This window comes from Prionailurus viverrinus, chromosome A2 (genome assembly GCF_022837055.1).
Source record: "Prionailurus viverrinus isolate Anna chromosome A2, UM_Priviv_1.0, whole genome shotgun sequence".
NCBI lineage: Eukaryota > Metazoa > Chordata > Mammalia > Carnivora > Felidae > Prionailurus > Prionailurus viverrinus.
The window spans coordinates 154,704,752-154,729,379 of NC_062562.1; the positions used below are offsets into that span (position 1 = coordinate 154,704,752).

Genomic DNA, 24,628 nt, shown 5'->3' on the forward strand with positions numbered 1-24,628 from the left:
GCCAGATACCTTGACAGAAACCAAAATTACCAGTATTTTTATTTTAAAAATTCTTTGTTGATTTAGCCAGATTATACTTCCATGGTATATGCCCAAATAAATTAATGAAATACTGCTTGGTAGTGTAAACAAATTATTTTAAAATGTTAACCTTAAGACTCATAAGTAAAGCTTTAAAAATACAAATAAACAGATACTTAGTTGCTAGTTCCTCAGGATATTTCTGTATCTTAAATTATTAGGGGTTTTATTATTTCATTGTCTTAAAGGTTTCTGTAATGCATAGGCTGATATTTGATAGCTGTATTTATTGTGTTTGCAGTTATCAAATGTTTTTAGAGCAAGCATTTTGAGGCACTGAGAAGTTACTTTAAAACACTTTTTGGCATTTATAGAAGTAAATTCTTTTTGTAAAAACTCATCAGAGATAGTCTTTGCTAAATTCATATTTGGAATTGTTTATATTTCACCTGATAGCTGTGTCTTCAGGGCACATATATCTTAATATTAGATTTAATGTTGTGATTTCTGAAGTAAAAACAGTTGCCCTACTTCACAAATGTTTGATTAGTAAGATTCCTAAGAACCTTGATTTTATTCTAAAGCCTGGTTTATAATAATCTTGAGCCATTAGTTTGACATAGCATTGAAACAGTACTCTTGTTACATACTAAAAAGCTTAGATATTGTAGCAGGGAGAGTCCTAGATATGAAAGGGTTTTTTTTTTTCCTACTTAAAACCTACATGATCTTTAAGTTTCTTAATATAATTTGGGTAGAGATTTTAAATAAGACAGTTTTTCTTACATGCCAGTAAGCAAAAAATGTCTAGTATATAGCATTGCCTTTCTGGTGCGAGCTTAACTTATTCTAATGTGAACTTAGGCCCTCCCCAAAGTCTAAAATGAGGTAAAATTTTTTAAAAAGCATTTTTTAAAAACCCCAGTTGGCCCACAGAGCATTTCCTAGAGTTCCAGCATTGGACTTTTTCCTGTGGTCAATCATATTCTTTTGTAGGGTTACACTTGTTAAGTCAATATTTTGAAAAATAAAACACCCTGATTTTGTTCACTTTTGTTTTCATATACAAGAATCTTTACAGTCAACATGTACTTCTAGATGCTGTATTGAAATTGCTGGCAGAGTCTATTCTATACAAACTGAACAATCTGGCCCCTTGTTTTATTTGTAAAGGTTCAATGTATCTATGCCTGCCTACTTCAATCTGCAAGGGAGTGTCAGAAAGGCCCCGCATTCGCCGAGCCGTGAGTTATCACTAACTTTTCAGATGTGTTAATGAATGTGGAACAAAAGCAGTTGTGTTTAAAAGGAAAAAAGGACCATCAAAATAACCTTTATTATAGTAGCAGGCGTGAACACTAAATGATTTATTCCAAATTGTGGTGTCAAAAATAACCTACTTTAACTAGAGACTAGCCTCTAGAAAACCTATTGTTGAACTGCTCTGAAGCTATCATTTTAGCTATCAATTATTTTTCTTAAATATAATATACCCTGATTGCAAATTAGAGTGTTAAGTCTTTTTAACGGAGTTAAAACAATTTGAACAAAATCTTACCCCACCTGAAAATGACATATTTAGTTGACTGCATTAAGCTCTTCAAATAAGACCATGTGAAAGGGGTAAAGGCTTAACCTTTTTGTTGCTCACATGTAAAAAACAAATTAAATAATTGGATCACTTCCTAGATGAGTTTTTGGAGTGCCCCAGGCATCACATGAAGTACAGAGGTTTTTATAATCTCTTTTGGTACCAACAGTTCTCGCTTCAGTAATTCATCAGTAGGTTTTCATTCATCAATGATGGTATCAATTTAAGGCTAAAATAAAACACATTTCTTAGGGTTGATCATTCTACATAGAGGAAACATCCTTAAGAGATTTTTCCCCCCCAAAGAGATTCTAAGCAAAAAAATTGTAACTAACATCTATATTTTGTTATTAGAGCTAGTTACCTTTATTTTTCTTAGACTCTTTAAAATTTGAGTTAGATAGGCCTATTTGATTAGCAGGTTGGATGCTTCTGTTGCTTAGGAGGTATATTGTGTTATATGAAGACAATAAATTTAAATGTACCCAGTTTGGCCATATATAGCACAGACCACCTAAAACGTGAAGGTATGGTACCTTTGGAGGCATTAAAGTTAACGTTTCATTTAGGCAATGTGCCTTTGTTTGACTGGTGTGTAAGTCCTTCTTCCAGGTTTGTACACTCTTAAACACGCTATTCTACCCTCTCTAACTCATCCCAGCAGCAAATGGGAGACACTTCAGCTGGAACAAAATAGTGGAAGAAATGGCGTCTGGGGTTCAGTGGGGATTCGCAGTGTGTATGCAATGTTTGCAAGATTACTTTTTATGTTTTTCAATTAATGTCAATAATTACAAAATAAATCTATGCTTAGCGTCAAGTAGGGAACATTGTATACCAGTAGAAACTCTCCTAGTGGGTCTGCTGCAAGTCGCTTAACCTCTTGGGGCCTCAATTTCCTCATCTGCAGTTTGAAGGAGTTGGACTCAATAATCTTTAAAGTCCATTCCTGCTCTGTATCCTATGCTTTTCTGAAGTACTCTGTTAACAATGCATTGCTTTCCCACTTTGACTATTTGAATTATATTTGCAGTACACATACTGCAGCTGCATGTCTAAAATAGTTTTTTCATGGGATATTATATAAAAAACTAATCCCTCTTGAGCTGATTTATAAATATATGTGTGTATAGCCACACAGAAAAAGCTAGTGATAGTAGGGCTCTCAGAAAGTAAGTATTTTCCAGTTGTCTAACCTTGAATGTTATTAACTTTCCTATATTACAGGAGATACTACTCGCCAACGAATCAAATTCAGTGATGACCGAGTGTGCAAGAGTCACCTTCTCAACTGTTGCCCCCATGATGTCCTCTCTGGAACTGTACGTATTTATTAAATCTATTGTTTGATTATTGGTATCCTTCGAAAATGAACTACTTGATAGACTTAATTCCTTGTCAAGTTATTATGTGGTGATTTTTTAAAACACTGTTAGAGGAGGTATTTGCATCCCTTATATTGTTTGAGTTTCCCAACTGCAAAAATGGGATTCCTCCCAAAAGTAATTGCTATGCTTTATCATTTTTTCCTTCTTCAGAGCAGTTTTTGGAAAAGCCTTTCTTATTTGGAATATAGAGGCAATTACTGCACTATAGTTGCGCTTTTAGTTCCAAAATAATATAAATGATTTTTAAAATAGTTTTTTTTTTTTTTTACCGTTGGGCAGAGTAGACTTTTATCCAAAGCATCATATATTAAGATTTGTGCACGTTATATTGTGGAAGTCATAGTGGAGAAAACATTTTAGTAAATACTTAAATTCACAGAGCTTAATTTGCTAGTAATGTTGTCACTTAAATTCATTTTATATTGCTGACTTCTTTTTTTTTTTTTTTCTTTTTAATTTTTTTTTTTCAACGTTTATTTATTTTTGGGACAGAGAGAGACAGAGCATGAACGGGGGAGGGGCAGAGAGAGAGGGAGACACAGAATCGGAAACAGGCTCCAGGCTCTGAGCCATCAGCCCAGAGCCCGACGCGGGGCTCGAACTCACGGGCCGCGAGATCGTGACCTGGCTGAAGTCAGACGCTTAACCGACTGCGCCACCCAGGCGCCCCTATATTGCTGACTTCTAATGTAAAAGCTCGTTTAATTTAGATGCTATATCTAGTCATGTTGGTTGACCTTGGAGTATCATCATTTTTTTATTTTTCATCATTTTAATTTGAAAGATAAACCACATGATGATGGACCTGTTTAAATGGAACAAAGGATCTGATTTCCTGACTTGATGTGGTTGAAATGGTTACTCACTGTAAGAGCTTCCCTTCTCTGGGTAGCTGTGATGGCAGCTAAACATCTAGTTGGCTTTATTTCTCATTTGCCTGAAATGATGAAAAGCTTTCTGATTTCCATTTTCAGAAGTGATGAGTTCCTGTAGTTAAATTAGTCTAAATGAATGGTTTCTTCTTAATAGGAAGAATTAAATACCTCTAACAGATAGATACCAAGGCATATGCAGTAGGAAACACTTTTGTCTTATTCCAGTAGGAAAGACTGTGTGGAAACTGTATTATGTTAAAAGGAAAAAGAGAGCCTACGTTTAAAAACATGTAATACTTGAATTTTTTTTTTAAGAATAACATAAGGTAAGAAATTAGATTCTGAGCATTTGAATTAGAACTATGACAGATAAGTTAGCCCTTGTATCTACTGGGTAATGTATTTTCTACTGTGATATAAAACATTTGAAATGTGAAAAATCGACAATTATCTGTAGTATCCTTTGATTCTTCTTACTTACTATTGTAGTAAATTTAACAAAGTCATTTTATTTAATGGCTAAGTTAATCACTTCAAATAGATTTTGAGAATGGGATTAATTACCAAAATGACAAATTTAGTTTTATTTTTTTTAAGACTTAAAACCAGCCATAGCAAGACTTGGACACAGTGTTATATTCTTCAGATATGGCATTATTATTAAGAATCACAGTTGTGCTTTACATTTTATAATGTACATAGGCAATTACGCTCATTTCTTAAAACTATTTTGTGAGGTAAATGATTCACAGCCTTAATGTTCGTAGGTGAGTTGCTCAAAATCACATAGTTCTGTTGATTTAAAGTAAAACTGGGACCAAAACTGAATTTTATTCAGCATGTTTTCTACTCTAGGGAGTACTTAATTTTTCATTATGTTAAATAAAAAAAGATGAATGGTTGGTCTTGGACTTTCCTTCTTGTAAAGTTCTTGTCTGGTAGATTTATAAGATGCACATTTTCTCAAATGTTAACATCTCTGAAATGCACATGAAAAAAATTTTTTTTAATGTATATTTTTATTTTTGAGAGAGAGACAGTGCAAGCAGGGGAGGGGCAGAGAGAGAGAGAGAGGGAGACACAGAATTCAAAGCAGGCTCCAGGCTCTGTGCTATCAGCACAGAGCCTGACACGGAGCTCAAACCCATGAACCCTGAGATCATGACCTGAGCCGAAGTTGGACGCTTAACCGACTGAGCAACCCAGGTGCTCTAGAAATACACATTTTAAATTGATGATAGAAAAAGTATGAATTGGTTACTTTTTCTTATGGTACAGAATTGAATGCTGAGGCTTAAAATTGATGGTGCTTGGATTATATTAAAAACAGTTAACAAAAGCCCTTCTACATGTACTTGTCAGGGAAACTGGATGAAAATACCTCATTTTGTCAGTGTAATAGGCAAGAGATTGTCGTATGTAAGAATGAGATTAAGTAGTTGTGAACCTCTTTGAGAATTAATCAGAACTTTATAGATTGGCTACAGGACTTTGTGAGAATCCAGGGTTATAGAGTGGTCTCCTTGAGAACTCAAAACTATCCATAGTGTGACTTTCTCATGACCCTTATTAGGAAAAAGAGCTATTTATAACAGTTCATCCTGTGTACAGATGGTTTGTAATTACAGAGTTATGACTTCTTTAGCAACCAGTCTCTGTAGAACAACTCCTTTTGTGGCATAGTCTAACTATTCATACATTGTTAGCCTGTTTTCATTTGCCTTTACATTGAAATGCCTGCTTCTCTTTTGTTGTTGTTGTTTTAACAAATTAGATGAAAAGAACTGAATTGTAACTCTTAATTTTATAATGCTTTTTCTTTGTTGCATAACTAAAGTTTACCCTTTGCTCAGATTTGTCACTTCCAACAGAATATGACTCACTAATACTCTAGATTATTTAGCAGAATACACAGAAATGTATTCTCTGGCATTTTTGGAGATGGAGAGGGTGATTTCTAAAAACGTACTCACAGCTATTAGTATGGAATATTTTTGGAATTTAGTTTGGTGAAAATGCTCTGTAATATTTTACCTTTCAGTAGTCTGATACTCTGGTATAACTAATTCATAAACTAATAAGAGGAGGTCAGGTGTACAGCAGAGAGGCAAATAATTGTGTATATGTTTATTTGGCTTATGATTTTTAAAGAAGTGCGACTGTTTCTTTATAACTGAGGAAGCTGCTTTATTTTAAAGGCTTGGGTTATTTTCATATTCCTCTATAATAGTGTCTTGTTTTAGTCTCATTCATTGCCTTCTTTAGACACGCTTGGTTTCTTCCTGTTCTAGTCACTATGCAAACAGTAGGCAGCATCTGCTTTCAGGTCAGGCAAAACAGAAACCTAAACAAAATTGTCCTTTTTTCTCCTAAATACATTATTTCTGGTACATACCTTCCCTGAAGAAAAATAAGTATATTGAAGTGCTCAAAAACATATCTGTCAGTCTGGTTCCTTGTGATCTAGGAAAAAGATGTGTAGTAGTAATAATTTATAGAAGCATTAAATCTAAAGCAGAGATGGTAACAGAAGCTTGAAATTAAGATCTACAGAGATGAAAATGTACACTCTCGGGGCGCCTGGGTGGCTCAGTTGGTTAAGCGGCCGACTTTGGCTCAGGTCACGATCTCGCGGTCCGTGAGTTCGAGCCCCGCGTCCGGCTCTGTGCTGACAGCTCAGAGCCTGGAGCCTGTTTCAGATTCTGTCTCCCTCTCTCTCTGCCCCTCCCCTGTTCATGCTCTGTCTCTCTCTGTCTCAAAAATAAATAAACGTTAAAAAAAATTTTTTTTAAAAAGAAAATGTACACTTTCATGATGTGCCTGTCCTAAAATCAGAAATGGCCACTACTAATTTTATTATAGCCATCATAGTACAGTTGTAGGATTGACAGGCGTCATGATTATAGTAGAAGGTTGTTATTTCATCGATGGGAAAAATTAAGGCTCAGAGAAGGTGTGCTTGTCAGATGTCTGACAGAATTATAGAAATACACATGAATCTTAAGAGTTATTTAAATCTCCTTTAAAAAAAATGTTTCTGTTAATTTTTTAGATAGCACATTTACTTAAGGCAGTGACTTGTAGATGCTTCTGAAATGTCCTTGGAGGGATTTCATGCACTAAGAACATGGGGACAGGCCAGTCTTTACTATTTCAACTAGAATTTTACACATTTTAAGTATAGAGCTTTTCCATGAAAGTTTGTTTAAGTAAAGAGATTGTACTGCTGAGAAATAGAATTTAAAGTTTAAAATTGAGAAATATTAAGGGACAGGGATAAAGTAAAAATTTTCTCTGTCTTTTTGAAGTGATTAGGTAGGATTATTAGTTTCAAAAATTCTGAGTTGATTTTATAGTGCCCCAATAGGTTCTGAGATCATGACGTGAGTCGAAGTCAGGAGTTGGACACTTAACCACCTGAGCCACCTAGGCGCCCCTATCTAAAGTGTAGTTTTTACTAATTGAAACTCCTTTATTGTTTCTCTAAACTATTCTGTTTAAGGGCTGGTCTAAAATCAGTTACTTGGATACATACAAACCTGAACTTTAAAACTGCTGCAGTCTTGGTAGTACCTATGTAAGAGACCCATGAAAGTATGGAGAAGAAGAATAGGTGGTAAGAAAGAAAAACCACAAAATTTTCTCAACCAGCCACTAGAATGTAAGTTTCACAGTAAGAACAGGGATGTTTTGTTGAGCGCGGTGTCCCCAGCATCTAGAACACTGTCCCTCCGTTGTGTTGAATGAATAATTGATTTACCCAAAGTAGAACACTAAATAAATCTGTTACAGAACTAACTTAAGTTTCAAGAGTTAATGATTGTTAGTGGGAAATGTGTTTTCTTGCAACTTCTGAGGAGCTGGGCAGTATCTTGGGTTCTTTGAGCTGCTGATTAGAATATGACAGCAGTGGTTTCACATGCAGATGTGAAAAATTGGTTTGTAGATAAGCAAATCAACAAATGGTTTGTTTAGGGCTGCTTTGGTATTTTTTTAAATTTCTTTTCTTAATGTTTATTTTTGAGAGAGTGCATGGGGGGACACAGAATCTGAAGCAGGCTCCAGGCTCTGAGCTGTCAGCACAGAGCCCGACGTGGGACCCAAACCCACAAACTGAGATCATGACCTGAGCTGAAGTCAGACGCCTAACCCACGGCCACTCAGGCGCCCCTGCTTTGGTATTTTTTTAAACAATTGTTTTTAACATTAGCCCACATTACTGACTTGATTTTTTTTTTTTTTAATTTACATAACATTTCTAGAGCCTTCCCACTTTGTGAAAATTCCAGTTTTTGCAACCTAGGTTTTACCAGTTTTGGCTTTTGAAGTATATTATATATAATGTCTTCATATCAAGCAGGTTTGCTGTTTGTATTTTCTTCTCAGCCTGTTAAAAAAAAATATGCGTTTCTTTTTTCTCATAGTATTATAAAAATGTGCATTCCTTTAACAAGCACTTGGAGAAACTGCCTAAACCAAAAACACCTTTGGTGTCCAGGAAGTCAGAGGCACATTAAAAGCTTCCCACTGAGGGGCGCCTGGGTGGCGCAGTCGGTTAAGCATCCAACTTCAGCCAGGTCACGATCTCGCGGTCCGTGAGTTCGAGCCCCGCGTCGGGCTCTGGGCTGATGGCTCAGAGCCTGGAGCCTGTTTCCGATTCTGTGTCTCCCTCTCTCTCTGCCCCTCCCCCGTTCATGCTCTGTCTCTCTCTGTCCCAAAAATAAATAAACGTTGAAAAAAAAAAAACTTCCCACTGAATAATTAAAACTTTAAAAACCAAGCCCTCAATATTGTTTATAGCTTTATTGGCAAAGTAGCACATGAATATCCTAAACTATTCAACTTGGGGTACATATAACCTTGGGAAGTAACCTTTTTTTTTCATACTGAATAATATTGCAGTCATTCATTCTATATACTTAAAATAATACACTCGAGGCTTGTGGAAGTGATTTTTTTTTTTTAATTTTTTTTAACATGTTTTATTTATTTTTACGAGACAGAGCATGAGCAGGAGAGGGACAGAGAGAGGGAGACACAGAATCCGAAGCAGGCTCCAGGTTCTGAGCTATCAGCACAGAGCCCAATGTGGGGCTCGAACTCACAAACCATGAGATCATGACCTGAGCTGAGGTCAGATACTTGACTGAGCCACCCAGGCACCCCTGAAGTGATTTTTTTTTTTTTAAGGTGATCCAGAGACTATGTATTCTAGAATCTTGTTATAGTTTTAGTATGACTTTAGTTGAGGTTGCTCAGCAAATTTGTTACTTAGATTAATGGCTAAATACAAATACAGGGACACCTGGGTGGCTCAGTTGGTTGAGCGTCTGACTTTGGCTCAGGTCATGATCTTGCAGTCTGCGAGTTCGAGCCCCGCATCAGGCTCTGTGCTGACAGCTCAGAGCTTGGAGCCTGCTTCAGATTCTGTGTCTCCCTCTCTCTCTGCCCCTCCCCCACTCATGCTCGCGCGCGCGCTTTCTCTCTCTCTCTCTCTCTCTCTCTCTCTCTCTCTGTCAAAAATAAATAAACATTAAAAAAATTAAAAAAAAATACAAATACACAGTTGACTGCTGACCAGCACAGGTCTAGGGGTGCTGAGCCCTGCACAGGCATAAATCCCTGTGTAACTTTTGACTTCCCCAGAACTGAACTACTGATACCCTGTTGTTGACTGGAAACCTTACCAATAACATTAACAGTCCATTGGCAATATTTTGCATGTATTATATATATGTATTATATACTGTATTCTTACAATCAACCAGAAAAAATATTAATAAAGTCATGAAGATATATTTACAGTATGGTACTATAAAAAAATCTACATATAAGTGGATCCATAGCAGTTCATTAAAAAAATTTTTTTTTAATGTTTATTTTTGAAGAGAGAGACATTTTGTGAGCAGGGGAGGGACAGAGAGGGAGAGACAGAATCCAAAGCAGGCTTCAGCCTCTGAGCTGTCAGCACAGAACCCGATGTGGGGCTTGAACCCACAAACCATGAGATCATGACCTGAGCCAAGGTCAGCGCTCAATCGACTGAGCCACCCAGGCACCCTTTTTTTAACTTCTATAATAGAAAATTTCAACTATAAATAAAAATATAATTGTGTAATGAATTTCATGTACCCATACAGCAACTTCAATAAATCTTTTACCACATAGCTGCCTTATTTATAATCACTTATGTCCTTTGGTTTGTTTTTTTGAAGCAAATTTTAAATCTTGGACTTAACCTGATAGGATGAGTCTTGAAACAGTATAAAGTAGTAAAGATCAATTTTTTGGGGGGCGCCTAGGTGGCTCAGTTAAGTGTCAGACTTTGGCTGAGGTCATCATCTCACAGTTTGTGGGTTCAAGCCCTGTGTTGGGCTCTGTGCTGACAGCTCAAAACCTGGAGCCTGCTGTGGATTCTGTGTCTCCCTCCTCTGGCCCTCCCTCACTCATGCTCTGTCTCTCTGTCTCTCTCTCAAAATAAATAAACATAAATTTTTTTTAAGCAGATTGTTTTTCATAGTTTGGTACATGATTAACATATTTCAGTGTCACATTTACTTCTCTGTACAATGATTCTCAATAAATGCTTATTACCTGAGAACCTCAAATCATCCTCCAGGTATTCCTTGAATTCTTCAGATCTGTTTTAGAGATAGGTGCAGTTTTGTAAACTGTGTTTTAACAAGTCTGAGGAAACTAGTGTCTCTCTGAAGCTATTTAATGAAAAAGAGAGGATGGAGTTATAAATGCATCATTTGGAGGATGAAGACAGTGAACACAGAATGGAACAAGCCCATGATAATAAATGAAAACTCGAAGCAAATATTTGTTGTACGGGGATTAAACTACAAACATCAAGCAAACTCACAGATTCTCTCACTGGAAATACTTTTTTAGTTTATTTTGAGAGAGAGCCCATGCACATGCGAGGGAGGGGCAGAGAGAGGGAGAGAGAATGGCAAGCAGGCTCTGTGCTGTCAGCATGAAACCCAACATGCGTCTTGATTTCACTGAGCTGTGCGATCATGACCTGAGCCCAAATCATGCGTTGGACGCTTAACTAACTGAGCCACCCAGGTGCCCCTGGAAATATTTTTTAAATTGATGAATTCTACCTTGATGTGCAAAGACAGATGTCTTAAGAAAAATCCTTTTTAGTTTGACGATTCTCATTAAGGGAACTTGTAAAAGCATTTTTGTTTGTTTTTTGACCTGTATAGAGTTAAATATCTTGAATGTATTTTGTCCCATAGACATAGCTGGTCTACAGGATCAAAAAATATAGGCATAAATATTAATTTATTTGGATAATTTTATTTGTAAAATTTCCAAATTTAGGTTTTTCTGTTTTTTCCCTTTTATGATATTTATTACAGTGTTTGGAGTAATGGCATTTAAGTAATATTGAAATTAAGAGGAGGAAGAAATAGAAAAAAGGAAGCAAGAGATACTAGGCCAGTGAGGGCTGAATGGAGAAGGTAAAGGATTTACAGTAAAGATTAACAAAAAAATTTTCTCCAAAAGGTAATTTATTTTTTCATCTCTTTGGGAGTGGTACTGATTGCTGTGAACAACATTCATTCATTCGCCCTAACAAGTACTTATTGAGGACATACTATGTGCGGTGTTGGGGATACAGAAGTGAACACGGGTTTCTCCTTTAGTGGTAGGAGCTTGCATTCTGATGTTGGAGACACACACTAAGTGAAAAGAAATAATGTGATTTCAGGTAGTGATTTAAGTTGCCAGAGGAAAAAACGCATGGTTAGGTAATTTAGACAGTCTGACACAGTGGTCCAGAAGCTACTCAGGGTGGTTAGAGAAAACTTTTTTGATGAAATGACATTTAAAGAGATCTAAATGTTAAGAAATTTAAGCCAGTCATTTCTAAGTGGAAATAAACTTAGCGTATGTTGCTTCCCCACAGAAACTTTGGGTGTTTCCCTGTTATACATATGGCCCCCAATGTAAAATCCTTAGACCAATCTACTTCTTGCTTGAATGGATAAATCAGTTTGGTCCTCTCTTTTTCCCAGACTGATTAAAAAAAAAATTTTTTTTTTTTTAATATTTATTTTTGAGAGAGAGAGAGCGAGACAGAGTGTGACGGGAGGGGCAGAGAGAGAGGGGGAGACAGAATCCGAAGCAGGCTCTTGGCTCTGAGCTGTCAGCACAGAGCCTGACGCAGGGCTCAAAGTCACAAACTGCTATCATGACCTGAGCCAACGTCAGATGCTCAACCAACTGAGCCACCCACGCGCCCCATTTACCAGACTGATTTATTCATTGTTGTCTATTTTCCTTCCCCAGTGTGCTTCTTATTTTTGCATCTCTTTCTTTTCCTGGGATAACTTTTCTCCTTTACACATTTGAATCCTGCTTGGCTTAGTACGTGTGATTGCCTAAGCCTGTAGCTGTTTAGCCTCTGACCCCTTCATATAGCACCTGCTCTCCATACTGCTGAATAGGCACTTGTTAGTTCATCTTGTTTATATATGTGTTCTCTCTCTGTTTTGTCTGCGACGATATAGTCTTTGTAAAGCAAGGATTTTTGTTTTAATGTTACTAGATATCTTTGCATATGTTGGTTTGAAATGGATAAGAAAGTATTCTCTGCTATGTTCATCAAAAAACATTACCAAGGGGCTTCTGGGTGGCTCAGTTGGTTAAATGGCTAACTCTTGATTTGGGCTTAGGTCATGATCTCACAGTTTGTGATTTGAGTGCTGTGTTCAAGTTCATTGTGCTGAAAGTGCAGAGCCTACTTGGGGTTCAGTCTCCTCTCTGCCCCTTCCCCGCGGGCACACGCAGATTCTCTCTCTCAAAAAAAAATTAAATAAATCAATCCAGCAACCACCAATATTAAGAAAAGCTAGAAGAGGAGCTTTATTTTTCTTTAGCCACTCAGGGAAAAATGGATTTGGAAGTGGAACATACGAGTGGGAACAGGTAGTTACTAAATAGGAAGTGGTAAAAAGCAGGAACTACTCTGCATGCACAGTGTGCCCCTTCCCTCTTCACCCAGTAGTCATGTTGGACTTGTTAGTTTGAATGCCAGGATTGGAATTAGGAAAGAAAAAGCTTAATTTATTTATGTGTTTATTTATGTGTTTATTTATTTTAAATCTTTATTTTTGAGAGAGAGAGTGTGAGCAGGGGAGGGGCAGAGAGAGAGAGGCAGACACAGAATCTGAAGCAGTCTCCAGGCTCTGAGCTATCAGCACAGACCTGACGCAGGGCTTGAACCCACGAACTGGGAAATCATAACCTGAGCCGAAGTCTGAGGCTTAACTGGCTGAGCCACCCAGGCGCCCTACTTAATTTTTATTTTTTAAGATAATATGGCATAACTTAAACTCATACCCAAGTTTTGTTATTTCAAGGGTTTGCCATATTAGACTTTCTCTTGTTCTTGAGCTGGGGCTTAACTCAAACATTGAACATGTATGGAAGAGAGATTTTACAAATGTGAAGAGAGAAAGTGAAGGTGCAAGAAGAATCAAAATGTAGGCAATTTGTTTTAGAAAATAGCATTGGCATTGGAAGGTATATGGAAGGGTTCAGATGGCCACAGGTTTGTATTTCCTGTGCTCTCTGTCCTGCTGTCATGTCACTGTTTCAGTGTTCTCTAGCTGGTGTATATTCCTTTTAGCACTTTACCATTGTTGCTATCTATTCTTTGATTCCTTGCTATTTTTCTACTGTGAATTATTTATCATATTTCTATGTCTTTCACTCTTGAGACTCTTAAAATAGTGTAAGACAACATCATAAAAAGACAAGTGGGAAGAATTATTTTAAACAGACTAAGTATAAATAAGTGAATGAATTAAAACCAGGTTAAATAACAGTGAAACCATTGCTCTAATGAACACAGGTTTTTAGAAAGTTAAATAACAATTACCAAGCAGTGGGGGAGAAAATTACCAAGCAGTGGGGTTTGTTTTTAAATTTTAAGTATGATAATAGAAATTTATACTGTTCTTCCCCAGCATTCTTCCTCACCTTCCTTAAATTTTCCTGTGGCAGTATACTATTATCTTGCAGGTGGTACTGTTCTTTAGAAATAGTTTTCAGAATTTTGTTAATAAATTGACTTAGGGAGGTCAGATGTGGGGTTTCTATATAATTTTTTAAAGAGGGTCTCCTAGAAGAATAATTGAGATGTAATTCTAAGGAGAAATATGTCAATCTGTCTGTTTGGAAAACTTAATTGGATGAAGAAAGCCCATACTGGACACTGCTACTTAGATATCCTATTATATCACATTACACATGTCCAGACAAACGTTTTCCATCACAGACCAGCTCTCACGATTTATTTAGTTTCTTTCTTTTGGTGGCGTCATTGTTTGCTCGTGTTTGAAATACTTGAAGCCTTGGTAAGATTGCTGACTTTCTCCTCTCCACACTTCATTTCCAGTTAGTTAATTGATTAGGTGGTAGTTCCATTTAATTAGTTGTTTGAGAATCATTGTGTTATTGAAAGAATATTGAGTGGTATTAAGGACTGGACTTAAATTTTTACTCCTGCTAAGCTGATAATCTTAGCCTTATGATCTTAAGATTTCTCTGAGCCTTGATTTCCATTTTTATAGGAAGGTAGTCGTGCAATAGATTTCAGAGATCCTTCCCATCTTTAAAATGGTTTTACTCCTCTTTAGCCCCTTATTTTACCTTCATTACCTGCCTTCTCTTTTCTTTTCTGATTTGATACTAAGGATTTATTTCTGGCTTATATTAGCCTTTCCCACCCTTGATCTCTTTCTTCTGGTCAGTCCATCTAGTAGTGTGGTGTTAATGCTTTTAAAATACAGATTTTATCACGTCATATTTCTGTCCAAGTAGTCAAGCATTCCTGTTTGCCTAATAGAGCAAATTCCACATGTTGATTTGTATTCAGAATTTCCCACGATCTAGTCAGAGTTCGTAATTGGATTGATAAAGCAATCCTGAAGTGTTTGAGAAAGGCAAGTTTGGACAGACTTCGGGAATTTACCAGTGTTAAATGGATAATGACATGTAAAGGGAGGTCTTGTGTGTTGCTGAGTACCCATTGTATCTTATTTTGTTAATTACTTAGACAATATTGTCTTCGAGTATAAGTGAAAACATAAAATATGAATATTTACTATTAGATGTCATCCCCCATCCCAAACCTAAACCTTTTTCACTCTCTTTTCTGTACATTTACAAGTATGTGTGAGTGTGTTTTAACAAATGGCATTATATTGTTTGATTTGTTTTTTTTTTTAACTTGGAGAAGTTTCAAATTACTGGTCTATATTTTATTTATTAAAAAATTTTTTTTTAATGTTTTTATTTATTTTTGAGACAGAGAGCATGAACAGGGGAGGGGCGGAGAGAGAGGGAGACACAGAATCTGAAGCAGGCTCCAGGTTCTGAGCTGTCAGCACAGAGCCCGACGCAGGGCTCAAACTCACGGACTGTGAGATCATGACCTGAGCCGAAGTCGGACACTCAACCAACTGAGCCACCCAGGCGCCCAGTGGTCTATGTTTTTAAAACATGTCTCTATATTTCATAAAATGGCTGTTTCCTAAAGTATTTATTCAGTGATTATTAATATGTTAATAGTTTTTGGTTTTGGTGCACAGTGTGGCAATGAAATCTTTGTACTTCTTTGTGTATCTTTGCAACTGTTGCTTTAGTTTGATGTCTAGAGAGTATAAATTCCTTGATAGAAGGAATGATATACTGTTTTATAATTCCCCTTAGGATCTAGCTCATGGGCCTGAGCAAATGTACTAAATACAACAAAGCAAGAATATTGCAATTCTTGAAGTAGTTACTGTGCCTAGTTTCTATCACAGATTTATTCATTAACCTATTACTGCCGTTCGTTTACACCTGGCAGCACACTAAAATGTATATAATATATACGTATAACTATAATACCATGTTTGTTTGTTGATTTTGATGTATAATTTCCACATGCTTCTGTTCCTATTATGTAGATTTTTTTGGTCCAAAATTAAAGTGACTTCATTGATTTTTTTTTTTTCTTCTGACTTTAAGAATAATGCTAGTTCATTGCATTTAATTCAGCCAATATCAAACAGCAGTGCTTCCATGAATTTACAAAAATGGCATTTTTATTGCATTTTTCTTTGCCATCTCTTTACTCCACTTAGTATCATCATTTCTCTTGGCTATATAATGTGTTATATGGCTGTTCCATAATTCAGTTAATCAAACTTCTGTTCCTAGGCTCTTAAAATGTTTCTAATTTTTTACATTAAAAATGTCATTGTTAAACTTCTGTCTGTTTAACCTCTGTGTACTTATTTCATTGTTTTTCCAAGTTCTTAGAATTCCTTATGTTAAATCGTCAAGTTTATTTAGTAGTCATGGGTTGTGTAAAACCTGGTCTTTTATGTAGGAAGGGAAAAATAAGAGAAGCCATTTTCCTCATGAAGCTTAAAGTCCACTTAAGGAGATAACCTTCATTTTTGGAATTTCAAAACAACACTTAAAAAAGCACTTAACAGGGGTGCCTGGATGGCTCAGTCAGTCAAACATCTGACTTCGGCTTAGGTCATGATCTTGTGGTTCGTGAGTAGTGAGTATAAGCCTCGCATTGGGCTCTGTGCTGACAGCTCAGAGCCTGGAGCCTGCTTCTGATTCCGTGTCTCCCTTTCTCTCTGCCTCTCCCCACTGCGCGCATTCTCTGTCTCAAAAATAAATGAACGTTAAAGAATATATGTATACATTAAAAAAAAAAAAAAAGCACTTAACAGAATCAAGTTTGTTAAACAGTGAAAGGTAGTACAAAGTGTTGGGAGGTTGTAAGAGAAGTTGCCAGAATCATATATAGTTATTTGGTCAAGACTTCATGGCGGAAGTAGATTTAAGATGGAGAAGACAAAATGCAGAACTGAATTTATTCAATTAAAAGTTTAAGTATTTTGGGGTACCCAAGTGGCGTAGTTGAGTGTCTGACTTTTGATTTCTCCTCAAGTCATGATATCAAAGTTGTGGGATTGAGCCCTGCATCAGTCTCTGCTGAGTGTGGAGCCTGTTTAGGATTTGCTCTCTTTTCCCCCTTCCCTCTCCACCACTCATGTGCTCTTTCTCTAAAATAAAAAAAATTAAAAAGCATTTTTCCCATTTACAATCTGAGAATTTAGATGCCTTTTAATTAAAACACGAAGAATAATAAACTTGTGGGAAGAATTTAATTATGAAGTAAATTACTTGTTAAATTTAAAACTCAAATCTCTTCCTATGGCTTTCATCACAAATAGAGCCATTATAAGTTAAAATAAATAACCAAACATTTTATTTGTTCACTTTGAAGCTTAATTATGTCAGAAGAGAAGCAGGGGCAAATATCTATGCACTTCGTGTTCAAAGTACTCTTGAACCATCAGTGAAGAAGTCAGGATTGATTTGGTTTTTATTTATCTTGCCCTTTTTTTTTAATGTTTAATTCTTGAGAGAGAGAGACAGAGAGACAGAGCATGAGTGGGGGAGGGGTAGAGACAGAGAGGGAGACACAGAATCTGAAGTAGGCTCTAGGCTCTGAGCTGTTAGCCCAGAGCCCCATTCGGGGCTTGAACTTGGGAACGGTGAGATCATGGCCTGAGCCAAAGTTGGATGATTAACCAACTGAGCCACCCAGGTGCCCTGGGATTGATTTGGCTTTTGAGGATTGGTTCATAGTTGGTCATAGTGTGGTTCTACCATGGTTCCCTTTGTAGTGGCTTTTTAATTTGATGACTGGTGTCCTGGAGAGCATTAACATGGGCATACTTGCCCCTCACTCTCTTTTACAGTAGCAGGTACTTGTGTTTATTTTGGCTTGCTTGTTTTTCATTTTAAATACTCTGTGCATGCATGTACATACTCAGTCATGATCTAGACAGGAAGACAGATGACTAGTATCTAGAATTCTGAAAATTCTGCCTATACCTACTGTCCTGCTAGATCCCTGAGGGATAAGCACTGAGGCCATATACATATATACATACAGATAAATAAATAAACAAACAGCTACCGCATTTCCTAACGTTTTGGCCCCCAAATCTGCTGTTGTAAGCAAGCCTAGCTGTAGGGCTCATGGTCGAGGATAGCATCAAGCCCAGGTGGTCTACTTCCTGGAGGACAGTAGCACATAGGAAAAAAGAGAGAAGAGCTTTGACTACTTATATTTAGAAAGGAAAGGAGTCCCAGCCAAGTTGTTAATCCATGGAGAGGCAAAGACCTTCCCCTTGAGAGCTCAGACCCGGAGCTTTTGTCCTGGGTTGCATCTTTTTTTAAAAAAAAATTTTTTTTAACGTTTATTTATTTATAAGAGAGCCATGAGCTGGGAAGGGGATGCGGGGCGGGGGTCACAGATTCCGAAGCAGGCTCCAGGCTCCGAGCTGTCAGCACAGAGCCTGACGCGGGGCTCAAACCCATGAAGCATGAGATCATGACCTGAACCAAAGTCGGCCACCTAACTAAGTCACCCAGGTGCCCCCCCTCCCCCTTTTTTAAATGTTTGTTTATTTTTGAGAGACAGAATGCAAGTGGGGGAGGGGCAGAGAGCAGGAGACACAGAATCCAAAGCAGGCTCCAGGCTCCAAGGTAACAGCAGAGAACCCAGTGCCAGGCTTGAGCTCATGAACCATGAGATCATGACCTGATGTTGAAGTTGTATGCTTAATTGACTCAACCACCCAGGAGCCCCACGTCCTGGGTTGCATCTTGACCACCCTTGCTTGTTAAGCTCAGGGCTCCCTGTGCCAAATGTTGTTCTTTGTCCTCTTTTACCAGTTTGATTCATTCAAAAGATATTATTAAACATTCCTATATACCAGGCCACAGGTACATAGTATATAAAATAGATAAAAAAAAATCCTTGTCTTTATGAAGCTCACATTCTAGTAAGGTATTAAAAAATTTCCCCCTTCCACAAATCCTCCTCCAAGGCATCCAACTCTCCTCCTCTTACCAAAATTCCACCCTTACTACAGTGGTATAATTGTGTCCTTTTTGTGTTCATTTTGTCTTGATCCACATAGTTGGGGTTTTTCCTTTTGTTGGTTATATGATGTAAATTTAAAGATAAGAGTGGGGGAATTCCTGCCAATGTTTAGTATGGGTGGGTAACAGATGTTTAAGTAAAACACAGTGAGACAAGATTTATACACTACTTTTAGATCTTTGTGAGAACAGATTGGAAATATAGTTAAGCAGAGGATAAAGATAGGAAGATAACTAGAGGAAAGGCAGTGTAGATAACTGCTTTGAGTATCTACAGTATGTAGAGGTTGTAGGGAGTGATTGTTACCTAGAAATATTAAAAGGTAAGTTAGTACTGATTTAATTGGAACTGGCATGGTTTTAGACTAGGAATCAGTTTAACCAGATTTTCTAGTAAGTACCTGGAATAAAGCCATCTTTCTAGGCCTTAATTCTTTGTCTGGAGAATGGGAGTAAAACTAGATCAGTGAGTGGTTCCCAACACTGTACATTAAAAACACCGGAGAGGCTTTTATAATTCTCTCTTTGAATGGTGGGGCTTGGACCTATTTTCAAATTCTTGCATCTGTATTACCCTGGGTCTAGGTTAAGAACCACTGCATTGGATCATTGGCATTTCCAACTGTGACATCATAACATTTTAGGAAATAAGTATAGCACCCCATTAACCACTATAGCTATAGAAATACACATATAAAAGGAGTTGTTGGAGTGATTAATGTTAAGATATCAATTAAGAAACACACTGGTGTAGCAAAGATGGTAACAACCTTCTTTTGCAGTTAACTTCTTTCATTTCTGTCTTACTTTCCTACAATTTTAAGACTGTTAAACTTTTTTCTATAGGTTTTTAAAAATGCCCCTTGATAAGCAGCTTTGAATTTCCACACATCAACAAGTTTCAGTTGGCTGTTTATTGTCATTAGAAGACTTCTTAGCTAACCCATAGACTTATGAATGAGAGTAACGAGTGGAGCTTGGAAAAATCTCAGCATCCTCGGCAGTGCAGTGATCCGTGCTAGTCTTCAAGTGTGATAAGGACTTCATTATACTAGTGAATATTCCTTATTATTTCTCAAAGGATCGCTTTGAAGATATTGTCTGTATTTTCCCATTCATTCTTTTATGTAATTAAAAATTGAGGTAATAGTTTTACAGAGGAACTTGTTATTTTTGTCATAAAGTCTCACTTGGAAAGAGGAAGCTACCTGATAGTACCTGATATTCTTTTCCTCAGTATCCTAGATAATTGGTTGTCTAAACCATATTCGAATCTTTCCATTATCGGGGAACTCACTAAATCTTGAGGAAGATTTTTTCTTTTTAATGTTTGAGAGAGAGAAAGTACGTGCATGAGCGGGAGAGGGGCAGAGAGAGAGAGAGAAAAATCCCAAGTAGGCTCCATGCTCCATCCATCACTTGAACCAAAATCAAGAGTGAGATGCTTAACCAACTGAGCCACCCAGGTGCCTCTTGAGGAAGAGAGGGAGGATTCCAGGCCGGCTCTGTGCTGTCAGCTTGGAGCCCTTCAAGGGCCTGGAACCCACAAACCATGAGATTATGACTTGAGCTGAAATCAGGAAGTCAGACACTTAACAGACTGAGCCACTCAGGCACCCTGACTAGTGTGTTTTTAAATTTGTCTTAATTTTCTGTTCATAGCTAATTATTTGTAAATTTGTCTTCTTAGATATAACTATAGGACTTCATATTTATTTTAAATTTTATCTGGTCTATTCTTTTGAATATTACCTTTTTTAAGTTTATTTTTAATTTTTTATTAATGTTTTTGAGAGAGAGAGCACGCAAGCAGGGGAGGGGCAGAGAGAGAAACACATAATTCATGGAGCCTGCTCCATGCTCTGAGCTCTGAGCTGTTTGCTCAGAGCTGTTTGCTCCAGGCTCTGAGCTGTTTGCACAGAGCCAGACATTGGGCTCTAACAGACCGCAAGAGAGCGAGCAGGCACGCAAGCGAGCAGGGGAAGGGGAGAGCGAGAATCCCAAGCAGTCTCTGTGCTGTCAACAATAGAGCCTGATATGGAGCTCAGACCCACAAACTGAGATCATGACCTGAGCCAAAACCAGGAGTCAGATACTTAACCAATTGAGCCACCCTGGCGCCCCTACATATGCTTGTTAATAGGGTTAGGTACTGATTCTTTGTGAACTTCTGTTGAGTCTTAATAAATTTCTTTTTACTAGTTCACCTACAGTCTTGTCTGAAATCCAGATTGAGGTTACTGGTCTCATGTTTTGAGGACTCCATCTTTATTTGAAAATCAGAATGTTCTTCAAAGAATACTGACTATAATTCGGCGGTCTGATTGACATATTCTTTTAGTTTGATTTTAAATTAATGTTATCTTTTCTGTGTTAATGGGCTGCTAGAAGCTTGTTTTAGATTCTGGCTGTTTTCCTTGTCCGTGTGTTCTTAGGTACAAAAGTGATCACTCCTTCCATCTGCTGCTGGTCAGAATTGATGTTATTTTTTTCTGGCACCAAGTTTTATACTTGTCTATGAAATTTCGTAATTTGGAAGTCCGTAAATAAAGAAGCACCTGTGAGACTTAATATGTAATTTGAAGAGAACTGTGATTGTTAATGAATTTTTGCAAAATGTGTTTGCTCTTTCAATAATGTCTTTTTTTTTCCCCTAGAGAATGGATCTTGGAGAGTGTCTCAAAGTCCATGACCTGGCTTTAAGAGCAGATTATGAAATTGCATCCAAAGAACAAGATTTTTTCTTTGAACTTGATGTATGTGATTTTTGCTTTAATGGGTTAGATTATTTTTTGCAGTAAAACATTTTGAATATGGATTAATATCTCTACAGGCAAAGGCTCTTAGCGAATTAATCTTTTTGGTTATATGAAGGACAGTACTAAATTAAGGTGCTTTGTTGACTAGCAACATTTTTTTTTAAGACTTTATTTTTTTAAACTTTATTATTTTGGAAGAGAGCACAGGTAGGGGAGGGACAGAGAGAGAAAGGGAGAGAGAGAATCCCAAGCAGGCTCTGTGCTGCTAGTGCAGGCCCGACGTGGGGCTCAAACTCACAAAACCATGAGATAATGACCTGAGCTGAAACCAAGAGTCAGATGCTTAAATGACAGAGCCACCCAGATGTCCCAATGAGCAACATTTTTAAAAAATATAAGGTGAAACTGGGTGTTTTAAGAAAATGCGTAAAACTCATTCAATGCATATATTCTTTTGAAAAGTATCTTTCCAGTAAATCCATAATGATTACAGAAACATCAATTTAAGCACATGAAAACCAACACATTTTTAATGTATATGAGGCCCTTTAATAATCTATAGAATTTTTATATTTGTTTTTTGTGTCTGTAAATATGTTTATATAGAAAGAGGGAGGATCTTAAATGCAGTGTGGATTTTTTTAAGTTTATTTATTTTGAAGGCGAAAGGGGCAGAGACAAGGAGAGAGAATCCCAAGCAGGCTCCATGCAGTCAGCATGGAGCCCGACACTGGGACTCAGTCTCACTAACCAGAGATCATGTCCTGAGCCAAAATCAGGGGCTTTACCTTTCCTGGGAATTATTTATGTTTATTCCTTGCCAGTTTAATAGATGATGAGTAGTATTTTTATTATTGAATCTGCTTTTGTTACTTTTTTACTTTTATTTTAGCGTTTAAAAAATACAGTTTTTAGTAAAGATACTTCTTAAGAAATATCTAATTGTCTTTTAATTAAACTTTGCAGGCTATGGATCATCTGCAGTCATTCATTGCAGATTGTGATCGAAGAACAGAAGTGGCCAAGAAAAGATTAGCAGAAACTCAAGAAGAGATTAGTGCTGAAGTGGCCGCAAAGGTAAGAATGTCAATAATTTCATTAGTACAAAGTATAGTTTCATCTCACTAATTTTAGCTTTTTATTTTGAAATAATTACTTGCACAAATTACAGAGACATATATAGGGAATTCTCTGAACTCTTCCTCTAGCCTCCCCTTATATGTTTACATCTTCTACAACTGTAGTACACCATGAAAGCCAAGATACTCATACCACTCCAATCACAACATTTTATTCAGATTTTACCAGTTATGTGTGCACTTGTGTGTATGTGTGTATGTATGTATGTGTGTATAGCTCTGTGCAGTTTTATCACATGTGTAAGTAACTTGGGTAACTACCATCATAATTATGTTACTTCCCTGTAACATCAACCTTGAGACTCCCTCATATTACCTCTTTGTAACCATACCTGTTCCTCCTTTTCCCTTATCTTCTGGAGACCTTCATCTCAATAATTGTTACTTTACTGAATATTATATAAATGGAATCATGTGTCCTTTTGAGAATGGTTCTTTTCACTCAGCACAGCTTCCTTGATTCATACAAGTTGTTGCATATATCAGTAGTTTATTCCTTTTTTTTTTCTGAGTAGTATTCTATGGTATGGATATATTACAGTTCAACCACACATTGAAAGATGTTTGGGTTGTTTCCATTTACTGGGTTAACACCAATCAAACTGCAATAAGCATTTCATTTCTCTGGGATAAATGCCCAAGAATGCAATTTCTGGGTCATATGGTAAGTCCATTTTTAGTGCAACTCTTGATCTTGGGGTCATGAGTTCAAGCCCCACATTGAGTGTAGAGATTACACAAATAAATAAACTTTAAAAGTGCAAATAAGAAATGTAGAAAGAAAAGTACAGTAAATCCCAGTGGATTTGTAGTCATTAGTTTTTTGCTCATTTCATTATTTTAAAAGCAAATTTAGTATGTCACATGATACCACCTCTAAAACATAACCATAAAATCATATCCATAAAGCTAGCAATAATTTTTTAATATTCCCTAATAACTAGAATGTGTTAATTTTTCATATATAGAGTTGATTTGTTCTAATGAGAATCCAAAAGAATTCCCTGTATTACAGTTTGTTGATTTGATGACTTACTACTTAGTAACATTTTGTGCCATTCAAGATAGTTGGTACGTTTTATGAAAATGTAGAATGGAGGCAGAGTTACTCAGATAGTTTGGATGACAGCATTAAATCCACTTCTCAAGAAATGTATGTACAAAGGGAAATGGATTCTCCTCTTTGAGGAATGGTCTTTTGTTTTAAGTAATCTCTGCACCCAACTTGGGGCTCAAATACATGGCCTTGAGATCAAGCGTTGCATGCTCTGCTGACTAAGCCATCCAGGCACCCTGAGAACTTCTGAAAATTCTCTAAAGATGGGATCCTAAAGTGCAAGGATCTGATATCTCATGGTTGAAAAACACCCATCAGTGCTATCCTGGTTTATATGGCCTTGTATTGATTATTGATCACCACAAAAATGCTACTTAACAAATTACCTCAAAACTCAGTGACTTGAAACAGTAGTATTTAGCCTTTGAGTCTTCAGTCAATGATTCAGGCTGGGGGTGCCTGGGTGGTTCAGTCAGTTAAGCATCTGACTCTTGATTTCTGTTCACATCATGATTCATGAGATCGAGCCCTGCGTTGAGCTTTCCACTGATAGCATGGAGCCTGCTTGGGATTCTGTCTCTCCCTCTCTCTCTGCTCCTCCCTGCTCACACTCTTTCTTCCTCTCAAAATAAATAAATTTTGAAGAAGTGATTTAGGCTGAACTTGACTGGGAGGATCTTCATATCTCAGCTGGGCTTACTCACATGTCTTACAGTTGTCCAGAGGCTACTGAACCCAGAAGGCTAGCCTGGCCATGTTCTCATGGTAGTGGTAGAGGTGTAAAAAAAAATGTCATAGCTCTGTCAT

General features: G+C 37.1%; 1 protein-coding gene across 10 annotated transcripts in view; it reads left to right on the forward strand.

Moving 5' to 3' along the window:
• LUC7L2 (LUC7 like 2, pre-mRNA splicing factor) overlaps nt 1-24,628 on the forward strand; it is a 57,984-nt gene that overhangs the window by 12,049 nt on the left and 21,307 nt on the right. For 6 of the 10 annotated variants that reach the window (XM_047850829.1, XM_047850837.1, XM_047850834.1 and 3 more), the window contains 3 exons: nt 2,840-2,934; nt 21,524-21,622; nt 22,592-22,702. In XM_047850829.1, the coding sequence (XP_047706785.1) occupies nt 2,840-2,934; nt 21,524-21,622; nt 22,592-22,702 (305 nt within the window). Of the gene's footprint in view, nt 1-1,194; nt 2,352-2,839; nt 2,935-21,523; nt 21,623-22,591; nt 22,703-24,628 lie in introns of those variants that run through there. The other 4 variants (XM_047850828.1, XM_047850831.1, XM_047850830.1 and 1 more) reach the window with 2 other exon arrangements.